Here is a 21,102-nt window from a genome sequence, read left to right as displayed (position 1 = left end):
GGTATATTGTATGTTTATATATTTAAAGAAGAACATTTTCCGGAAGGCATTAAACTTTGGTGAAAATCATGAAAAACGCTGGCGCTGGCTGGCAACTTTTTTTAAAAACGCTGGCGGTGAAAGAGTTAATAATATTAACATTACTATACATTGTATAAAAGGTCTACGGGTTTAGAATCAGTGTATGGTCTCTGTTTTGAGATACAAGTGCTCTAGCATCATAAATGTAGTATTTTGTGACAGAAGTCCGGATGACAACATGCAAAATATAAACGGGACTTCTTACTTTTGTGTTGATATAATGATCGCAAGTCGAATCCAGTCTGTTTCAGATGTGTGAATAATCCATGAAAACGGTCTAATAGAATACATCCAATGACCATTTTTGTCCACAAATGCGTATAATCCATGAAATATAGATATATAGTCTGTTATTTAAATCAGATTTCGCATGAACATCTGGTAATAGAATATAATATACAATCTGAGGACTATTTGCGTCATAACACTGTATATGAGATTACACTTTAGGTTCCGCTTAACACATAAACCTGCGGTCAAAATTTAAAAGTAGTCGGGAGTATAATACATAATATCCAAACACCTCGTTCCTACTGTGCTGTTGCAAGCTAAATTTGACACATTGTACATTTTTTGGAGTACACTAGCATTCAACAAAAACTGTTAAAAATTTTTTTTTTAAATTTTATCTTTTAAGAAACACTGGGAAACAAAGGGATGCGTGTTTTAATCAGCCAGTGGTGCATTTCCAAAAAATCATTGTTTGCCAACTATACAGTTGTCGCAAGTTTGCTAGTTTTAGCAAAGTCAAACAATTCGGCTGTTTCTCAAAACCACTGTTCCATTCGTAAAATGTATTGCAAACTTGTGTAGTTGTAACTACAGCTGTCAAGCTGTAGTTAGAAGCCGAGTTCCTATGTAATTATGACATGTAGACTAGCACTGAACATGCTCTTTTACTTTGTAAACAGAATTGAAGCGCTGTTATGAAATGTGCGCATGCGTGCAGCCCTACGGGGTTTAAGACCTTGAGCAATCCCTGGGAGGAGTGACGTAGGGGAACTTCCACATTAATGAAATATATATCTTCCCATGCAATGTACGTTATTTACAACAATAATCTGACATTAAATCAATTTGACCAAATGAATTAACGTGACATCATCAACTATGTTGTTGAACCAACAATGAATCCGCAACGAATTTACTATGTTTTGACTAGGTAGTTAGTTTCTCCCACTATGCATTGCACTATGGTGGTTCAGCAGCGAGTTACGCTGTTGTTCGGGAAGTGCACTCCTGAACAGTGGGTGGATGTTCACGAGTATCTTTTCTTGCCTCTTTCTCTCTCTCTCCCTTTCCTTAAGAGAACAAAACTTGAGGGCATTTAGCAGATGCCTGACTTACAAAAGTGAATTTATTTGCCAGTGTAAGTGTGCCACGGTCAACAGATGGCATTGCAAGCACGCTTGTCTAAATGTTTTTCTGTTAGTAGTAGAGAAACAGCAGCTATACAGTTATGTACAACAATAGATATACTAAAACAATGTGATGTGTCATTATTAGGCTATTTGTCTAAAGAAGTTAGGTCCTTTCAGTTGTTTCCAATAAAACTTCTAACCATATCACATTAATTCCATGCCATTCTTTCCAAATATCTGTTTCTCTTTGTTAACTTTAAGATTAGGGTTTCTATATTTTTAATAGCCATGGATATTTTCCATGCTTTTATTGCATCAAGGTACAAAAACGGCCAATTCTTCTGGTCAGGGTGTGAACGGACCTGCTGCGTTAGTCAAACGGCGGGGAGTGCCATAGCCGCAAGCTTTAGCGTTGACAGAATACATGGGGAGAAGCAGATGGTACCTCTGTATCCTCACTTCTTATAACTGAAGAAACATCAGATGAGTTCAAGAGTGAAAGATGCCCAAATGTACACAGGACAGATGTTTCCTGCTTTGAAGCACCATGTGTGGATATGCTCAACTGCCTGATGGGAGTTAAATGTCCCTGATGTAAAGTTCACATGGTGTTTAGCATAAGAATTATGCTAGAGATTACAAATCATTTTTACAGTTTTTTTCCTTACATTTAATCTGTCTGTATCCAAGACAATTTATTGGTCTAAATATTCCTACATATTTTTCTTTAAACACAATTTGACTCTTCTTCATTTTAAAAATGTTTGAATACCATTCTCCATCACCGAGGTTGCCATTTCAGAGGTGGCATGTTTGAAGGGCAATGGCACTGACATTTCATCTGTTGTCGGAGACTGTCTAACAAAGTATTCACCGGTGTCACCAGCCATTTCAGGTTCAGAATAGCTCGAATGGTTCAGTCATTGTCAGTAAAAGGAAAGGAGTCATAATGTGACCTCAATTATTACTATTCAAACAGTGAACTTAAACACATTTATAAAGAGGTTAAAAATAATTAATTGTAGAGGTCTAAACCTCTAATGGTTCAAATGTGAAAATGTTTAAAGTGCTATTCTTACAGAGCGACAATTCATAATTTGCACTTTATACTTTTTTACTGTTCCCAATGCAACTATTAATTCCATATCAGTATGTGCCAATCAAAGGCAACTCCCATTCGCTAGTTATGCAAGTTTTGAAACCGATCGTAAAATATGGGCAGCTTAATTCCCTTTACTCCAGAGTTGCGCTCCAGATTTAGCTCATTTGGCAGAGGAGGCTCATTTCCATCAGTGCTACGCTGCTATAATGGGGTGAGTGTATGTGTGTCATAAAGGGTGAAGGCAGGGGGTGAGGGTTTGCTGAAATGCCCTTAGTTATACTGCCCATTCTAGAGACACGAGAGTCCCTGTGGACCACCATAACAGGCTACGATAAAACTAGTGGACAGATGCAGATAGCCAGAAAGACTTTTTTCTAATCTGATAGAAAAGGAAACCAGACCCCATTAAACCACAAGGTCATTTGATAATACGCAATATATTAGGATAAAATAAGACTACATTTTTGTCAACGTTTATATTTACTGTATGAATGTTAATTTATAGTGAACAGTAAGAAGGTATTAACTTTATAATATGTATTTATGTATGAAGCTCAGATGCAAAACCCACGTCTGACATTTTTTCTTGTAAATTCACATTTTTATTAGATTCTAAGTGGATTCTGCTAACAAACGGGCATTTCTGAATGGCCTAAGGCTGGGGATTAAGCAGATTTAATGCAAAAGTATTTGATGAAAGTACATCGCGAGAATTTGGGATAATATCATTATCTCATTTTTGACAAAGGTGCATTTAGGGGCTTTTGCACTCAAGCTTTTTATATTTCTTAATGTTAATGTATATTATGTATTATTGTCACATACTGTTTAAATGCACCTCACTCCCTCAACTGTGTGTTTTAAGATTGGGCCCTTTTTAACTCTTTCCCCGCCAGCAGTTTTTTAAAAAGATGCCAGCCAGCGCCAGCATTTTCGCGATTTTCACAAAAGTTTAATGCCTTCCAGAAAATGTTCTTCTTAAAATATATATAAACAAACAATATATCAAATGAAAGAACAGAGCCTCTGCTTTCAAACAAAAAAACATTTTATCCTACCATCATTAGTTCTCTTTTTATCAACTCTCAAATATGAGTACGTTTCTTCAAAAACACCAAATTTTGAGCAAATTTTGAGATAATTCCATTTTTGTGAAGGACTTTGATAGAGATCAGATGCAGCTCTTTGCCCTATGTTGATACTTCCAGGTTTTATAAGTTGCGAAAGAGCACCTGGTGGATAATAGTGGCATTGCAGAAAGCAGGAAAAACTCGTCATTGGCAGGGAAACATTTTTTCTTAATTGACGAGTTAACTGGTCAATGGCAGGGAAAGAGTTAAACACCCTGCACTAATGTACAGTAAATATCCTTTTTCTTGTAGTATATTTTTTGTAATTTTTTTATATTTTCTTTATTTATTAGACGGCAATCTATAATTCTTGATTCTGATTGGCAGCCACAACATTCCAAGGTTCTTTCTTTTCAGATTACTACCGCTTTAAACTAATAACACAAGACACAGCATTATGACAGGTAAATAATATAAAAATAAACATAAATATGTCTTTCAATAAAATATATGACATTATATTTACAAAATATTTAACCGAATAGTGTGTTCATAACATTTGTCTTGTCTCATTTTAAAACTGAAAATAAACAGGTTTTCATCGAGGAAGGTCTGCATTGTTAAAAATTAGCTAGTAAAATATTTTAAATCAATATTTAACATTCCTTACCTTATTTATGAGGTAAATAACTGTGTTATAAGTTGGATAATGTACAGCCTGTATAATAATAATAACAACCTGCTGCCTATACATTATCCCTTACTTAAGGTATTGTACTTGTTACGCACCAGTACACAAAGACAAATTCCTTGAAAATGTACACCTGTAGCACATGGCAATAAAGTTGATTTTGTTAAGTATATTAACTCATTCGCCGCCAGCCAATTTTTAAAAAGTGGCCGGCCAGCATTTTTTGTGATTTTCACAAAATGCCTTCCAGGATCTTTTTTTTCTAAAAATACATACATATACAAATATCAAATGAAATACAGACCTGTGCTTTCAAACAAACACTAAACAAACAAACCAAACAAAATGTATTTTCATCCTATTTATTTTTTTTCTCCTTAAAAACTCTTAAATATGGGTATTTTTCTTAAAAAATATATAATTTTTTAACAAAAAGCTGAAATAATTGCATTTTTGTGAAGGAATTTTGTTAAAGATCAGATTCAGAACGATTATCAAAACATACACAGAGTTTTAAATGACTAAATAATGTTTTTGGCTTCAGTTTTTTCATAAATCGAGTAAGAACACATTTTTTTACGCAAATGTTTCTCTTAATTGACGAGATAACCCATCAATGGCGGACAAAGAATTAAGTATATTATTAATTTACATCACATACTTGTTTTAATTACAATGTGACCCTGTCTAGTCTTATAATCTAATTGAGAAAACAAACATCAAAGTTTTATTTTAACCATTAACTTCACGTTGATTTCAATCTTTGAAATAATCTTAGGCCGGTGACACACTGGATGCGTGGCGTAAGCGTTTCAGCTGCTTGGCGTGTCCGTCTTTAATTCGGCTTCCATGTTAACAGGTTAGAGCTTGCAGACTGCCTGCATGAGACGCGTGCCTGCTAGAAATAGAACCAACGCCTATTTTTCACGCCACACGCAAGCGTCTTGGAAGCGTTTCCAGCCAAAATATATGTCACCTATAGCCGAGTCAGGCATGCTTCTGGTATGTACAGACACAGAAAACGCGACGCAGCCGCCACGCAACTGACACGCAACAGATACGCCACGCATCCAGTGTGTCAACGGCCTTACTTAGTCAATATTAAACACAGAAAATATAATCGTCTGTCATTCACAAAGCACCGTTCTAAACTCTGTTTGACGTTGGTGTGAATTGAAATGCAGACTGCGAGCCAAAACCCATCCATCTGACATTAGTTCCTGACCTCACTGATGCTCATATGAATAGGATCAGTAGCTCTTATACCAGCATATGGAGAAACAGTTCTCTTTAAATGTTCATGGTTTTGACATTAGATGTTCAAAAGCATGTATGACTGTACCTACAGTAGCTTTGGCTATAAACACTATCTGTCCGAAGACTCATAATGTCTGAAAACAAATCTCTTTTTTTAAAGAAAAGCAAGCATTTGTTATATGATTCCTGATTGCTTTACGTTATGAACATATCCAGTCAAATTCACTCTCTCGTCTTGGTTAAATTACAAAGAACATTGTGCGGCTCAGCCAAATTATGCCAATTTTAATATAATTCCCTATTGTTATGGCCGAAGGAACTGTGTTGTATAATGTTACAGACGTCTTATTGGAACTGTCACATTAAAATACTAAGATTAATGGAAAACTGAAGCTGAAACAGAGCAATGTGAGAGACACCTTATTTCTGAATTGATTATTTATAAAAGGCATGTGAAAGATAAAGAAAGATTTGTGAAAGAAAAGCCCCCAGTTGTGTCAACTCACATAGGTTATATAAAGCACAAAATGCACAGAATGAAAACATGGTGTTAACATTGTTACTGAGAGCATATGTTAAGTGTGAGTGTGTGTTTGTGTTAATTAAACCTAAAAACTAAACCCTGCATGCCCCACAAAATAATGACAGAAAGTTTTGCAGAAACCTATAAGTGCACTGACAGCTTGAAGATATCTGGGATTAAATTTAGTCCTAACACCGTTCAGGTTTTTGTTATTGTACCTGTGAAATTTCCAAAAGAGAAATGCTGTGTAGGCACCAGGACCAGACAATGAATCAGGATCAGTTTTGGAATTAAAGAAGCAGCTTTGACTTACTATGTGGAGCATGAGGTAGTCTCCCAGGCCGGGGGCGCTGTCGATGCGGATAAGGACGCCATCCTTGAGCGAGGTGCTGAAGCCCACAGTCAGTCTGTCCGTACGCGTGCTGGGGCGCTCATTTGCTGGCCAGTTAAAGGTAATGAGGCCTCCTCCTTTCCCAAAGATGTACGTTGTTCCAGCTGAGAAAGACAGTAAGAAAATAAGAAGTTGAATTTCTGAGAGCTTGGCTTGGTGTTTTATCGTCATAAAGTATGAAGATTTATAATAAGGCATAAAGTTTTAAACTTTGCATTGTATTTATAAACATTTTTATTCATCTGGTCTCTGCTTCTGTACCTTATAACTTTGCACTCCTTAAAAAACTTAAATGTATATATATTCATTCATACTGTGTATACATTTTCTTACATTCTGGATAAACGCTAACTGTATTTCATTGGCTGGGTACTTGTACAGAATGACAATTTGAATCTAATCCAGCTAGGGCTGCAAATTATATTGCTTCACCATCAATATCACAGTGTTCATCTGAAATAGTCACAGAACATGCAGAGCTTTTTTTATGAAAACTATTTTAGATGCCTTTGCCCGTGTTAAACTATAGGGGAAATGGCAAACACAGAAAAAAATAAAAATCACAGATTCAGTAACATATCACCTCTCGAAAGCCATGGTGATAAAAATTCATATGCTTTCGAAGAAGGTTTTTATAACACGACTTAACAAGAGGTATGTACTGTAATACAATCCCACAATTATTTTCCTCAAGTTGCGATCCCAGAGCTGCAGAAATGCAAGGCAGAACTCAAACAGAGATTTTCAAGTAATTGGTGAAGTCATCCAGTATTTTTCAGACAGCAATATACATTGCACCCCCCATCATTGAAATGTCAGTTTTACACCAAAACAACGCAGTTTAGAGGTGGGAAATAAACCGATATGATAAACCGGTAGAAATTTTTCACTCGGTAGAGATTTTTGACTACTGTCTCTATTGTGGTTACGCGCCCACGTCACATTGCTGTGCATGTGGTCACGAAAACTTTACATTTGTTAATGTATTTTAGCACCATAGTTTTAAAACAAGTGATGTTAAGGCATTGAAAAACAAATAAGAGTGCTAAATATGCTGGCTGTTTCTGTGTGAGAGGAGCGCACAAGCCGCACATCCGCTGCTCAATAAACTTGTGAGTATTTTTTATGCTTTATTGGCCCTAAATACACATATGCATCAAAATTCCCCTTTTTGCAAGTATCCTCATAAACACGACCATTAGGGAAAGTAAACAGCTGAAAGAAAAAACGCATGTGTAACAGTATATTGCATCTGGACTTTGGTCTTAAAGGGGAAGCTACCTAATTTTTCTCCTGTCTGTCACTCATGTTAATCAAACAGCATTGAGAGAAAATCTCTCACTGCTCTTGACCAAATCACTTTTCTACCTTAAATAAGAGATGTATACATTATTGTTTATTATCCTTATTTCATCACTAACTGTTTATCTTCAATAAGCTTGAGTTATGTTTTTATAACTTATTTTTATAAAATGTATAAGTTTTTTTGGGAGATTATGAAGATTCTATGGCATTAAAATATTTTAATAATATAACTTATAATAATATAATTTTTATTCCTATGAATTAAATTCCCATGAAGAACTTATCAAGAGTAAAATATAATTTACAATTCTCTTAATTGTTACTCAAAATGCCATAAAATAATAAAAAAATATTTGTTGGTTCAACTTAGCAAAGTAGGTTACCTGTATGCCTTAAAATTTAAGTTAAATCAACTTAAAATATTAGTTTAATAAAAAATTTTACTAAATATTTTTAATATTTTTATTTGTAAACTAATATTTTTAAGTTGAATTAACCTAAAATGTTAAGACAACCACACTGTAAAAAATATGCAGCATTTTTGTCAAATCAACATATATTTTTATGTTACTTCAACTTAAAAATTAAGTTTAAGGGTTTCAACTTAATTTCATTAGTTATGTCAACTTTTCACAAGCCAAAACTTAAAAATGTAGGTTAAATTGTCATGCAAAACCAAGTTGTTTTAACTTCATGCAGCATTTTTTGACAGTGCAGGTAGCTTACTTTTTTAAAGGAAAACACCACCATTTTTCAATATTTTATGTTCTTACCTCAACTTAGATTAATTTAATGAATACATACCCATCTTTATTCAATGCTTGCACTTAATCTTTGTACAGCGCATCGTGAATGTATTAGCATTTAGCCTAGCCCCATTCATTCCTTAGGATCCAAACAGGGATGAATTTAGAAGCCACCAAACACTTCCATGTTTTCCCTATTTAAAGACTGTTACATGAGTAGTTACACGAGTGAGTATGGTGGCAAAGCATGGCGATTTTTTAAGCGGATAAAAATAAGAACTATATTATTGGAAGAGCACTTAGTTCGACTTTGACGCAGTAACATCATCATTATTTTGTACCACCATACTTACTCGTGTGACTACTCATGTAACAGTCTTTAAGTAGGGAAAACATGGAAGTGTTTGGTGGCTTCTAAATTCATCCCTGTTTGGATCCTAAGGAATGAATGGGGCTAGGCTAAATGACACTTAAATTATGCTGAAATCGTCTAAGTCGAGGTAAGAACATGGTATATATTGAAAAACTATGGTGTTTTCCTTTAAGTTGAACCAACTTTTTTACAGTGTACAATGTTTCCAAGGAGAAAAAAAACATAGATCAAACAATAATTGGCATCAAACTAGAGCTAAATCAAGTTCGCACACCATCACAAGTTCAAATCATATCCGCATTGATACTACTGTACTGCAAGAAGCAATGACATGCCATTAAAATGTCCTCTTTGAGTTTAGACAACTAGGCCAAAGACTTTGAGAAAGTCTTGACATTTTTAAGATGTCAGTGGCTTCTTTTACCCGTGTTCTCGTACCACTAGCGATCGGATCCTAAGCATGAATAATGCCTACACCTGGGTCAGAAAAGTCATAATTCTTCAGACTCATATCCTCGGCAGAGCCCGCTAGAAAATGCTGTGACCTATCCAAGTTAAATATAACTCTTTCCAGGGAATAACAGCATGGGTCTTTGATGAATGAATTCTTCTAATATCATGCATTACACAAGGCAGAAGGCAAATGCAAAATCCTCACCTGGAATATAGAGAGTGCGATTAATTCTTTTAGATTTGACACAAACTTGCACAACGTCGTCCTAGTAAACAAAAGAACTGCTGGGTACCGAAACTGAAATTTCATGGGACTATTTGTTTTGGACAACAGTTCGGACAGGAGGATCATGGGTAGACAGCTTTTCTGTTGATTTTTCATCATGTTGAGGCCCGCATTCAATCCTCCATCAACAAATGTGCGGTAAGAAGGGGGACAGCTGGCAGAACTGCCCTCCACTCAAGGGGGCTGTCAAGTGGAACATCTGGCCCTGGAGCGGATCGTGCACTCACACAATATATCGCTTTCCTTCATCTCTGGGCAGACGCGCTGCCACTCACTGTCCCTTTACAGTTCTCATTCTCAATTTGAGCCTCTGACCTCAGTGATACTTTCCGACGACAGCTTGGCCAGTCATCAGTGTTGCATACATTAGCATGAGATATATATTGAGGATGAAATTACGGAACAAAGTGTAGGCAACTTAAACTATTATTAAAGGGACTGTTCACCCAAAAAAGCCAAAGACAAAATCCATACAGGGTTAAAAATGACATAAGTACAAATACCGTAACATTTTTTTTACGGTGTAAAGTAACAGCACGATTTCCGATACTACTTTACAGCGATAACAAATATGCTATATTCATCCAAAACTACAGCGTATCTGTTCCTGGTGGACATGCCAAAAACTAAACCTCATTTACACTTGATCGCATCTGCGATTAAATGAAAATATGAAAATTATTCATAGGTAATGCATTTAATATCATAACCAGAGGCATGAATTCTGTTGGTATTGCAGTTTTACTCGGAAAGCACTTAAAGGTTATTAGCCTTTATTTGAATGACATTGAGGTGCTTCAGACTCGCGCTGTTATGTCAGACGTAATGACTGCGAGGCTTTTAAAACAATTAAGCAGCATAAACGCGCCGTTCCTTTCAGAATTTTGATGAGCTTACCGATGTTTCCGTAATGCGTCTAAGATTAAGACGTAAAAAGGAAATGAAGCAGAACATTACGGTAAAGAGGAAGTGGTGTCAACGGTTTACTCAAAAGCAGCGCCTGGATGCAGAATGGAAAATGTCCTCCTAATAAATTAGCTGCCAGATTCAAACAACCCAGCTAATGTGAATCTTAACCTGATAAGCATTCAAATGAGAACAGCATGTCACAGTCAGAAAAAAATAAGAAGGGTTTACTGAGACACAAATATATAGTCTCAGGAGCCTGGTTAAGTATTTGGAGCACTAATGGTTGCATTGGTTAAAAATTCCATTAAGCAAAAGGGCGGTCCCTCTGTAAAGAGTTTTACTTTGTCTTCAGATGGAGGGGTTTCTATCTTTAATGGACAGTCTTTCATTGACGTAGAAAACACAGGTGAATGGCGAGTCATTGATAACAAAACTAAATTATCTTTCAGAACACAACAAAAGACCCTTTGACACTTTCGCCACATTTACTTGCAATGCAATGCGCTAAATGCATTACGGCCTCTTTAGGTTAACCAAATATGTTGTTTAGAAACCTTTTAATGTCCCAGAGAGAGCAAAACATAGAGTAACAATGTATAATCATGATAATAAAAATAATAATCAGAACAATAATAACAATAATAATAACAATAATAACAATAATAACAATAATAATAATAATAATAAAAATAACAAGTGTTATATGTAATATATACATTTAAAAAATATTTTAATATATAATAATCATAATCATAATAGTAATAGTAAAAATAATAATAATAATAATAATAATAATAATAATAATAATAATATTGATATAAATATTATTATTAATATTAATAATCATAATAATAATAATAATCATAATAAAAAGAAAAAGTTTTATATAATTTATACATCTAAAAATATTTTTAGTAAGGAATAACTGACAACGGGCTGTTGAATTTTAAGAAAATAATTCACACCCAAGGGGCAATGCGGCACGACGCCAAGGTGCAATGCGGCACGATTATGATTATAATCATAATAGTAGTAATAATAATAATGATAATAATCATAACCATAATAATAATGATGATGATATTAATAATAATAATAATAAGTGTTATATGTAATATACATTTAAAAAATATTTTAATATATAATAATCATAATCATAATAGTAGTAATAATAATAATATTAATATTAAAGGAACAGTATGTAAGAAATTTATATCAATTAATCATTAAATGGCCCTGAAATGTCACTAGACATTAAGAAATCATTTTTATTTCAAATACTTATATCACTGACAACAGCGGTCTGGCCAGGATATTGTCATTTAAAAAGTGGAGTTGCAGCCCTCAACTGATGTTTATGTTGTCGTTTGGTATATTGGCCACCAGCTGTGTGATTGCAGTACCAGTTTTAGCCACAAGTTTTGTGATTGCAATACCAGTTTTGGCCACAATCCTACATACTGTTCCTTTAATAATCATAATACAAATAATAAGTTTTATATAATATATACATCTAAAAATAGTTTTATTAATTGACGATGGGCCGTTGAATTTTACGAAAATAATGCACACCCAAGGTGCAATGCGGCACAACGCAAAGGTGCAGTGCGGCACGATTATGATTATAATCATAATCATAATAGTAGTAATAATAATAATAATGATAATAATAATAATAATAATAATAATAATTATTATTATTATTAGTATTAATTGTTTTAATTATTGAGTAATAATAATAATAATAATTTAATGAATAATTATAATAATAATATTTTTTCAGAAAACAAGATCTTGGGTCATTTGGCCAAATGAACCTTGATTTCAGAAGTTTTCGATATTTATACTGGAAAACAAGACAAAAATACAAAGTAAAACTTTCTGGGATGCATGCCATTTTAACTCTCAGGGAAACGTTTTCTTTTAATTGACCCTGCCAACTTGTCAATGGTGGGGTCAAGAAAAAACGCTTTCCTGCCAATGACAAGTATTTCCAGCAATCCATAATAACGCCATTATCCAGCAGGTGGCGCTCTTCTGCAACCTAGGGCAAACAGCTGTTTGTCCGTGTATTCTTTGAGGATCGCTCTGAATCTGATCCTTAAAAAAGTCCTTCACAAAAATGCAACTCTCTCAGCTTTTGCTGAAAATTTTGTGTTTTTTTATTTGAGAGGTGATAAAAGAGAACAAATGCAGGTAGGATGAAATGGTTTTTTTTTTGAAAGCAGAGGATCTGTTCTTTCATTTGATATTGTATGTTTATATAGTATATTGATATTGTATGTTTATATATTTAAAGAAGAACATTTTCTGGAAGGCATAAAACTTTTGTGAAAATCATGAAAAATGCTGGCGCTGGCTGGCAACTTAAAAAAAAAACGCTGGCGGGGAAAGAGTTAAACAAGTATAATTTCATTTTACTAAAACATTGAACATTAAAACTGTTGTAACACTAAAGTTGAGTGCACACCGCCAGTGACTAGCAGTGGTGGAGCATCGCGATCTCATTCATTACAGTGAAGCTTTGGTGATTTCTGCTTACACAACTTAACACAAGCGACAGAGGCAATTGGCGACAGGAAGTGGGCATCTCTTTATGCCCATTATATAGTATGGAAGTACACGGTTGGACGCAGCTTGAAAAGAGGGTTACTTATTTGTTTGTAGTTGTTACTATGACAACCATAATGAGGAATGCCTCCTAACGACTTCTCATTAAAAAAAGAGACTAGCGTCACAAAGTCGCTGGCGGTGTGCACGCACAGTAAGAGCGGTGAAGCAGTTTTATAGAAAATCAGCATATGGCTTTGGAATGACATGAGGGTGTTTAAATAGTTATAGGATTTTCATTTTTAGTTACCCAGCGCTTCAAAAAGCTGATGAAAAGTTCATTGGCCGCATATCAGGCAGAAAAGACCGCAGCATTAAAACTGCAACAAGGCCATAACCCTCACAGAGTCAAGACAGACAAAAGAACTGTGCTTCAACGTGTCAGCATTCAAGAGCCGGTGGGGAAAAAAGACTGAAGTTCAAAGACCTGTCGCATGATCATCTATATGATCATAATGTAAGTGAAAATGAAATGCCTTCACTGAATATGAGATTCATCCGTACCTACTCTATTGATATTCTGGAAGAGTGAAATGGAAATAACGCTGCAGAGCTCGCTTCGCCCATATCTGAATGTAAGATGAAATCATTCAGAGACGCACAATTTGATCACACATATCTCTGGTACTTCTTTTCAATAAGACACTATGCACATGCAAAACCTCTTGGCCGTACACACACAAACGGTGTAATACCTGATATATAGAGTATTTTAAGCAGTCTGGCACCAGAATGATCTCCAAAGTCAACAGTACAGAACTGCTCTTTGGAAAGAGCGTCTGGAGATTTAAAGTCTATCAGCTCAGCCCATTAAAAAAAGGCAGGTAGGGGTCCTGCATGCACGAAGATCCAAGAGAATTCTCACAATGAACAGACTGAAAAAAGGTCAGAAAGAGACAAACTTCACGTGCTCCGTCAGTTCAAAAGCTTGTGAGCTTTCCCTTTTGATTTGGTTTTTAATTTACCTAGCAAATGAGGAGTTATGCTTGCACACTATCACAGCGTGAAATCCAAAGAAGATCTGTGGGTTAAATAAACCCCTTCTTGCCTGTGGGGCATCTGAGAAGCCACACGAATAACATTCACACTCCTTCACTGCAAAAGACTTCCTCTACAAATGTTCCCCAAGCGCTTTTGCATTTCAGTAAGGAGATGTTTTTTTGAAGAAAGAAGAAGCAGATTTGGTGGGTGGCAGAAAGGTATCAAAGAATTGCACTGCGCATTGTGGCTATAAAGAGAGGGAATATGCTAAACCCCTCTTTTACCCATCCACTACGTCAAAAGTTATTCACTGCATGTTTACCTACTCGACAGACTCTTTTTCATTCAGTCATGAAGAGGGGTTGCTGAGGCCACACTGCCTGGTGCTCCTGCCTCTCCCATGAGAGAGAAATTGAATAGAGGTAATCATTACTATGAGGACCAGTACTCAAGAGTGAGATGGCACTGTGTAGGAAAAGCCTCGTAAATATAAGGATGAAATTCCTATCAGCACAACAAAAATGAATAAAAATGCAAATCGCCAATATCAGGGACAACAACAGAAAACAATTAGAAAATGAACCGACTCTTTCGATAACCTTCTAACGTTGTCGAATAAGGGTCAACAAAATATGAGTATGTAAAATCTCATTACGTCTTAAATGGTTAAAAGAATCATATTTTATCCATGAGATGAATCTGCCATGCTTTGATGCCCTAAAACAGTCTAAGGGGCCTATCACACCGAAAGCGTTTTAAATTCCCTAAAAAAAGGCAGTGCGGCACACCCTGCGTTTCCAAGCGTTTAAAACGCATTGGTGTGAAAAAGTCGTCCGCTGGAACAACCTTGCTTCTAACATCAGAGCTTGATATATAAATATGAGGACATAAATAAAACAACTATCTCGTAAATATGTCTTTATTAAACATTATCAGTGTTATTAACAATTAATGTTTTTACTAAACAAACAGAACAGGCATCTTAAGGCTTGTATTTTATTCCTCGTCCAGTGGTTCATTCAGTACAAATATAAGCCAAAAATTCTGAATCATATGTAAAAAAATTGTGTTTTAAACTGCAAAGTTTCCATACTTTACTTTGAGTGTCAGATAGCATATGCATTGTTTTGCATGGATTAATTTAAAAGATACGTCACAAGCTTGCCTGCTCGGACAGAATCGCCTCGAGTTCGGTCATTTTCGTATGCGGGCGCGCGGTTACAAAAATTACCAAGCACACCACCCAATGCTCAATGCGCACGACCGCCCACTCTGCGTTGACGTCATTTTTGCCGGATGCACCAACGTGCTCTTGCAGATGCTTCGAGTATAAACAAAGCTTAACGCTCACTGCCCATAGAAAATCATTCAAAAAAGACCCCTGCAACTGCCATAAACCCCAAGGTTTCCCGCAGCACTTTGCAGTTCGGGTGGCCCGCCTAAGCTATGAAACCATACTGCCTTAGCTAGGTCGTCCCAAAAAAAAAATAAAAAAATTATCTGCACAAAAGGGCGTCAAGTGCATCGGAGAAAAGTGCGAGTGGGCACGCGCGCCACAAGGCTGAAATGAGAAAGACGTGTTCCGGATGGTCACGTTAGAGGTAAAAACATTTGATTCATTAATAATCTAGTATGTGTCCATTTTCTGTCATAGTTTTTTTCAAAATTAAGTTTTATTTGAGTGTTTTAAATAAAATATTTTAATTTTCATCATGCTGCGTACGCCCCGCTCTCTTGATTACACGCTCCCTGGCACCGCCCACCTATCAACTCTACCACGTTAACTTACTAATTTTCTGCGGGAAACCCTGAACCCCAAATAAAGCCAGAGCATTATAAAGCCAGATCTTATTTTTTCTCAATAAAAAAAACAACTCCGTAAAAGCCACTAGACCAGTATGTGGCGCTGTAATTTTGCCTCAGAGACACTAAAAATGGAGATTTGGAGAATGCTTGTTGTTGTCCATATTCATTTGTTGCTCACAGTAGTAGCAAAGGAGAAGAAGATTTTGCTTTAGAAAATCTAATAGGCTCACTACCTAACACGAACACAAGCATTTAGTTCGCCATTGTTGTTTTCGTTGCTGTTGCATGACGTAGCAGTCACCTAGGGTTGAGATGTGGGGCGGTGACATCATTGTAAGGGTGTCGTGTTCAGATTTATCCAATCTGGGACCCAGTAAAAAAAAACGATTTCAGGCTCTCAATACAGTGGATCCATCTGGACAAAACGCCGATACGAAACAAATTTTTACGTATAGAGCTAAACGTGTCTCCATGTGGATGGTAGTGTTGGGTGATATGCCCCATTTTGAGATTGTACTAACGTCAGCCAGTGAGATCGGCGATACACGATAGTATCGAGGGGCGGGGCAGTAGTTAACTCATTTACTTGTTCATTTTTTACTTATTTATGACAAGTCACTAAAATGTCCTGCATGCCAGGGAGTGGGAACAACAAACTCGCTGGTTTTAACCCTCTGCGCACCTAACAACCTCTCTAGTGCATGGAAATGTCAGAGCCGTGCGTATAACTCGCATTTAGGTCCGAGGAAGAGTTCAAGATTGCATTGAGTCCAAGTGCGTGCGAGAAGGAATCCACGTGCATTACAAGCTCTCTCGCGCAAAGTAAAGCCCACAAACCCTCTCATGCGAGGAAAAGTATGCAATTCGCATGTTAATGTGAAACTATGATGATGATAATAACAATTTTCGGCAACTATAGTCATAAAAGCCATTAACAATATGTCTATCGGCACAACCCTAGTGGACGGGCTCTAAATGTCTGATTTTTTTATTGTGTTTCCCTCATTCCTCTTCATCAGAGAAAAATCAGACAGTTGCTTTGGGAGATAAAGGTTTTTTTTCAACTAAATAAACACTGTGCAGGAACTGGGCCAATCACTGAGTGCTTGCTTCATCCAAGGACACGCCAATCTGAAATATTATCGAAAATAATGAAGCCAACAGTTGGCATTTCAGCCGTCGACAAATGCTTAAACAATGATGGCATCTGAAAAAAATCTATGTTTGCTTATGGATTGTTTTAGCAGAGAACGGAAACCAAAACAGCAAAGGATAATCATTATAACACGCAGCATATTGATTCTCTATCACCAACACTGGGAGATTAGAAAACACATTGCTGAGGTGGCTGAGCGGCAGCTTTATGAATGACATTCTGCAAACACATGCAGTGGTGACATCCATTGTGCAAATGTCCTGTGGGCAGCCGAATCGCATTACGCATTCCAAAGCAACATCGGACTCTGCCGCACGTTGAGAGGACGAGCGAGTCCTGTTTCTGTGAAATGTTTTTTTTTTTCTAAATGATGACATCACTCACAGCAGAGATGACTGTGAACATTTCTGCCAAATTCATGTCGGGCCTTATTTCACGGCTGGCTTTAAAGCAGAATGCGCTCGTCGACTGTGAATAATTATGGTGTTTGCTATATGAAAAAGTCAAATAAAAGCATCATAATAACTGATTGATTCGGCTATAAACACATTCATGTCCACTTACTAAATCTGTTGACTCGTTATTCTACAAAATAGGGGCTTTTTAAACTTTATCCGAGTAATTTTGAACAAACTGTCTTTAAAGTTTGCTGCCCTTAGGTCAATGTGAAATCACATGAGAAGGTGGAGTGACAGAAAGAGAGTGAGTAGAGAATAAGAAGAACTGAGCTGCCTAGGAAGTCGCACCACGGACCAGAAGGGAAGCGAGAACACCAGGACTTCACACTTTAAGCCTGCTACACACCAAAAAATTATCGAGCTGCATTTGAGCAGATTTTTCCCCTTACAACAATCCTCGATAAAATCCTGATTGTCTTCGTGGTTGACCTGATAATCTTATCAGATTTTCTTGTGGTGCATGGTGTGTTAAGAGCATCTGAATCTGCTCAAAAGGGCGTCGGGGGTGCTCCGATTGCAAATCGGAAATATTCAACATGTTCTGTTCCCACCTCAAGGACAAACGAACGCCACATGCAACTACGCAAACATACAGCCCACGACATGGCCGAACATGGCCCGCAAAGGTGTCCAATTCGGCCTGCATGATGATTTATACAATTTTATTAAATATTAAATACATATTGTAAAAACCCTTTCAGGCAGGTGTCTAGTTCGTTTTTAATATGAGAGACTTGCGGAAAGCAGCAAAACACGGAAAATACACTAAACACGGTGCCCAAAATTCTTGCCGTTTTATGTTACCACTCCACTAAAAATCCACTGATTCCGGTAATCCACTTCAGGTTTTCCTGCCCGCTCTACAGAATCTCTGTGTCCACTCTCTGTCTGGAGACCGAAGACGACAGTTTCCGAAGTTCGTCGCATTAACAGGTAAATTCATTACATTATGTCAATGTTAAACCGCAGAATTAGTAATTTGGAATTTTGTTTTTGTATTTCTTCCAGTAATGTTTTGCTGCTGATGTTCTAAAAGTGCTAGCAAGCAAACAACAACAAAATATCCACATTCTTAGTATTAACGTAACTATGCTTTGCTGATTGATTTAATGTTCCCGATCAGATCTAAGTTAATATAAGCACTAAATTTGCTGTTGTTGGCACACTTTGTAAACAAAAAAAAAAACACCAATGCCTTCACAAAATAAGAACGAGAACAGAAAGGGAGGCTGCTAAAGGTAGTTCAACATTGCAAACATGGATTCAAAGCTCCATCAAGCCAGCAGGTAAATCATACTGAATATTTACCAGATTGTCACACTTTAATTCTTGTTATTATATTTCCCATTATAATCACTTGTCTAAGTTGAGGCTAGTGTTATAACACATCATATTTATAATACTTTATTAAAACCATAATAATAGTACCACCCCCCTTAGTGCCCTTTTTGGTTTGGGCCACTGCCCCATCTAGCATTTTTATTTTCTAAATGACTGTTCTCATTACAGTACAAATATATTCCAAAGAAAAGTGAATGGTTTATAAATAATTTTGGCATTAAATAATATAAAAGCCACTGGGGAACAACACCACCTCCGTTGCCAAACTGCGGGCCCAGGCCATTTGATCACGTGGACTGTTAAAGGGTCTACAATGCAAAAGAAGTAAAATTAAGGCTTTATTTACCGTTATTCACCATCCGGCCCTTAGCCTAAAATGAGTCATGTGAAACAAAACGGTACCCAATTAGAAAGGGAGCTGATGAAAGAAGATACCATAACAACAGTCATGTGGTCACAGTCATGCAGCAGGCACAGCGAAACTTAGATGGACATCATCGTCCGTCGTGTTTGTTTACTGTGAAGTCACATTTGACCACGAGAGACATCCCAACATTTCTACACATTTTTCTGTGTTCTCCGTCGAGACTCGCGTTGCTTGTAAACTTACAGTATGTGAAGGGAATTTGAAGATGTGTGGTGTGCTGTGATGACCATCAGCAGCAATCCACACACTATAGGAACAGAACCTGTAAATCGTATTTTTTTTTAATCATGTTTGTGGTCTCTCACATTTTGAAAATCCGAAATGACCTTGATAAAGCTGTGTTAAATGCAATTTAGACTTAAGAACCGAAAGTTAACTTCAGGGTTAATTGTTGGGAAGTAATATCTGTCTATAGGACTTCCGCTGATAGGACTTTAGTCTTGCCTGACTGAAATATCGGACGGAGGTGTTGCAAACAAAGCCAACTAGTGGGGTGACATTGCTGACACTTGGCCACATCTTTGATCCCAGTGGACACTTAATTCCCTTTTATGAACATTATTTTATGTTTAAATAAAAGCCTCTGCCTAATGAGATACCCACCATTTGTCCACCAAGCCAGATTTATGTAGTAAAATTAAAGAGCAATGCTAGCGTGTAATTGAATACTTTGTTTTCCTCAAAATGTGCCAATTTGCTAATATTGTTAGAAATCTGAATAAGAATAAAACAGAATATAATAGAATTAGGTTGAATTGAAGTCGGAAGCCAATTAGAGAAGCAACATATTCTTATATGGGGGAAAAGTGTCTGGTTATCCGAAAAACTTCTTATTTTTCATTGTAAAATAATGTCCAGAGAAAACAAAAGAGGAATTATGCAGTAAAGCCACAACAGTGAGTTAGTACCCTTACGGTTCCTGTGTTCCCCAGCTGTCTGACACTGACTGTTCACTGGGATAATTGGCCATTACTTTTACTTTTGTGTTTAGAGTCACACTCTTTAAGATTTCCTAAGGTTATATTATGACAAATTATCCAATTTGCTCTACACTTTAGGAAGTGGCATTAAGCCAGACTTGGTAATAGGTTAAAAATCGTTTTTATTCATTTCTCTTCGGCACAAAAAAAGAAAACTATATATATGGAGAGTCCGCATTAAATTTTCATGCTGGCCCTGTTTATGTGAAGTATATTGGATTTGCAAAATCATAAATAACTTAATACAGCAGAGGGGGTATATGTTTGGCTGTCTCATCCTCTAATGTGTCGTTTTGTACACTGTGACACATATTGCCGGCGCCTAATGGTTATATTCTCCAAAGCCTTCCTCCTTAATGTCCAATAAATTCTTGTTATTTTCCCTCACTGGTGCACTGAATATATGTTGCCACCTTGTTGTCATGACAACAGCCTCTTCACTGTACACGATGGCGGGAACATGATATAGTTATCACGGGGGAAGTTCTTGAACTTTACGATCATGTGCAAGTCCCTGTGGTCTCGGTGAGGGGGTATATGTGAGTGCTTCACCTTACATTCACTATTTATGACTCCAATTAAACATCTCTATCCCTCTCTCGGTTTCCACCTGCCCTCTTTTATTCTTCAGTTTGGCCCAAACTTTACTTTAATCTTTAACTTTAAGGTCCTAGTTGTTTGAAGTTTAGCGACCATATAGCCGACCTTTTCGAAAACAAAGAACAAAGATGTCTTTTCTTTCTGCATAGTTGCCCTTTTGAAATCCTGTAGATGTTGCCCAATTAACAAAATACA

The 21,102-nt window shown here is 36.6% G+C and overlaps 1 protein-coding gene across 14 annotated transcripts in view; it reads right to left on the bottom strand.

Annotated features, from left to right (window-relative positions):
• The window catches only part of nrxn3a (neurexin 3a), a 375,985-nt gene that overhangs the window by 108,920 nt on the left and 245,963 nt on the right, over window positions 1-21,102 (bottom strand). For all 14 annotated transcript variants that reach the window (XR_010525159.2, XR_010525160.2, XM_065244835.2 and 11 more), the window contains one exon: window positions 6,399-6,580. Coding sequence is in view for 12 of the 14 variants with exons in the window: in XM_065244835.2 (XP_065100907.1) it covers window positions 6,399-6,580 (182 nt within the window). In the remaining 2 variants the exon portion in view is untranslated. The remainder of the gene's footprint in view (window positions 1-6,398; window positions 6,581-21,102) is intronic.

The sequence above is a fragment of the Paramisgurnus dabryanus genome, chromosome 17, assembly GCF_030506205.2.
Source record: "Paramisgurnus dabryanus chromosome 17, PD_genome_1.1, whole genome shotgun sequence".
Taxonomy (NCBI): domain Eukaryota; kingdom Metazoa; phylum Chordata; class Actinopteri; order Cypriniformes; family Cobitidae; genus Paramisgurnus; species Paramisgurnus dabryanus.
This window is presented reverse-complemented; position numbering and strand designations above follow the sequence as displayed.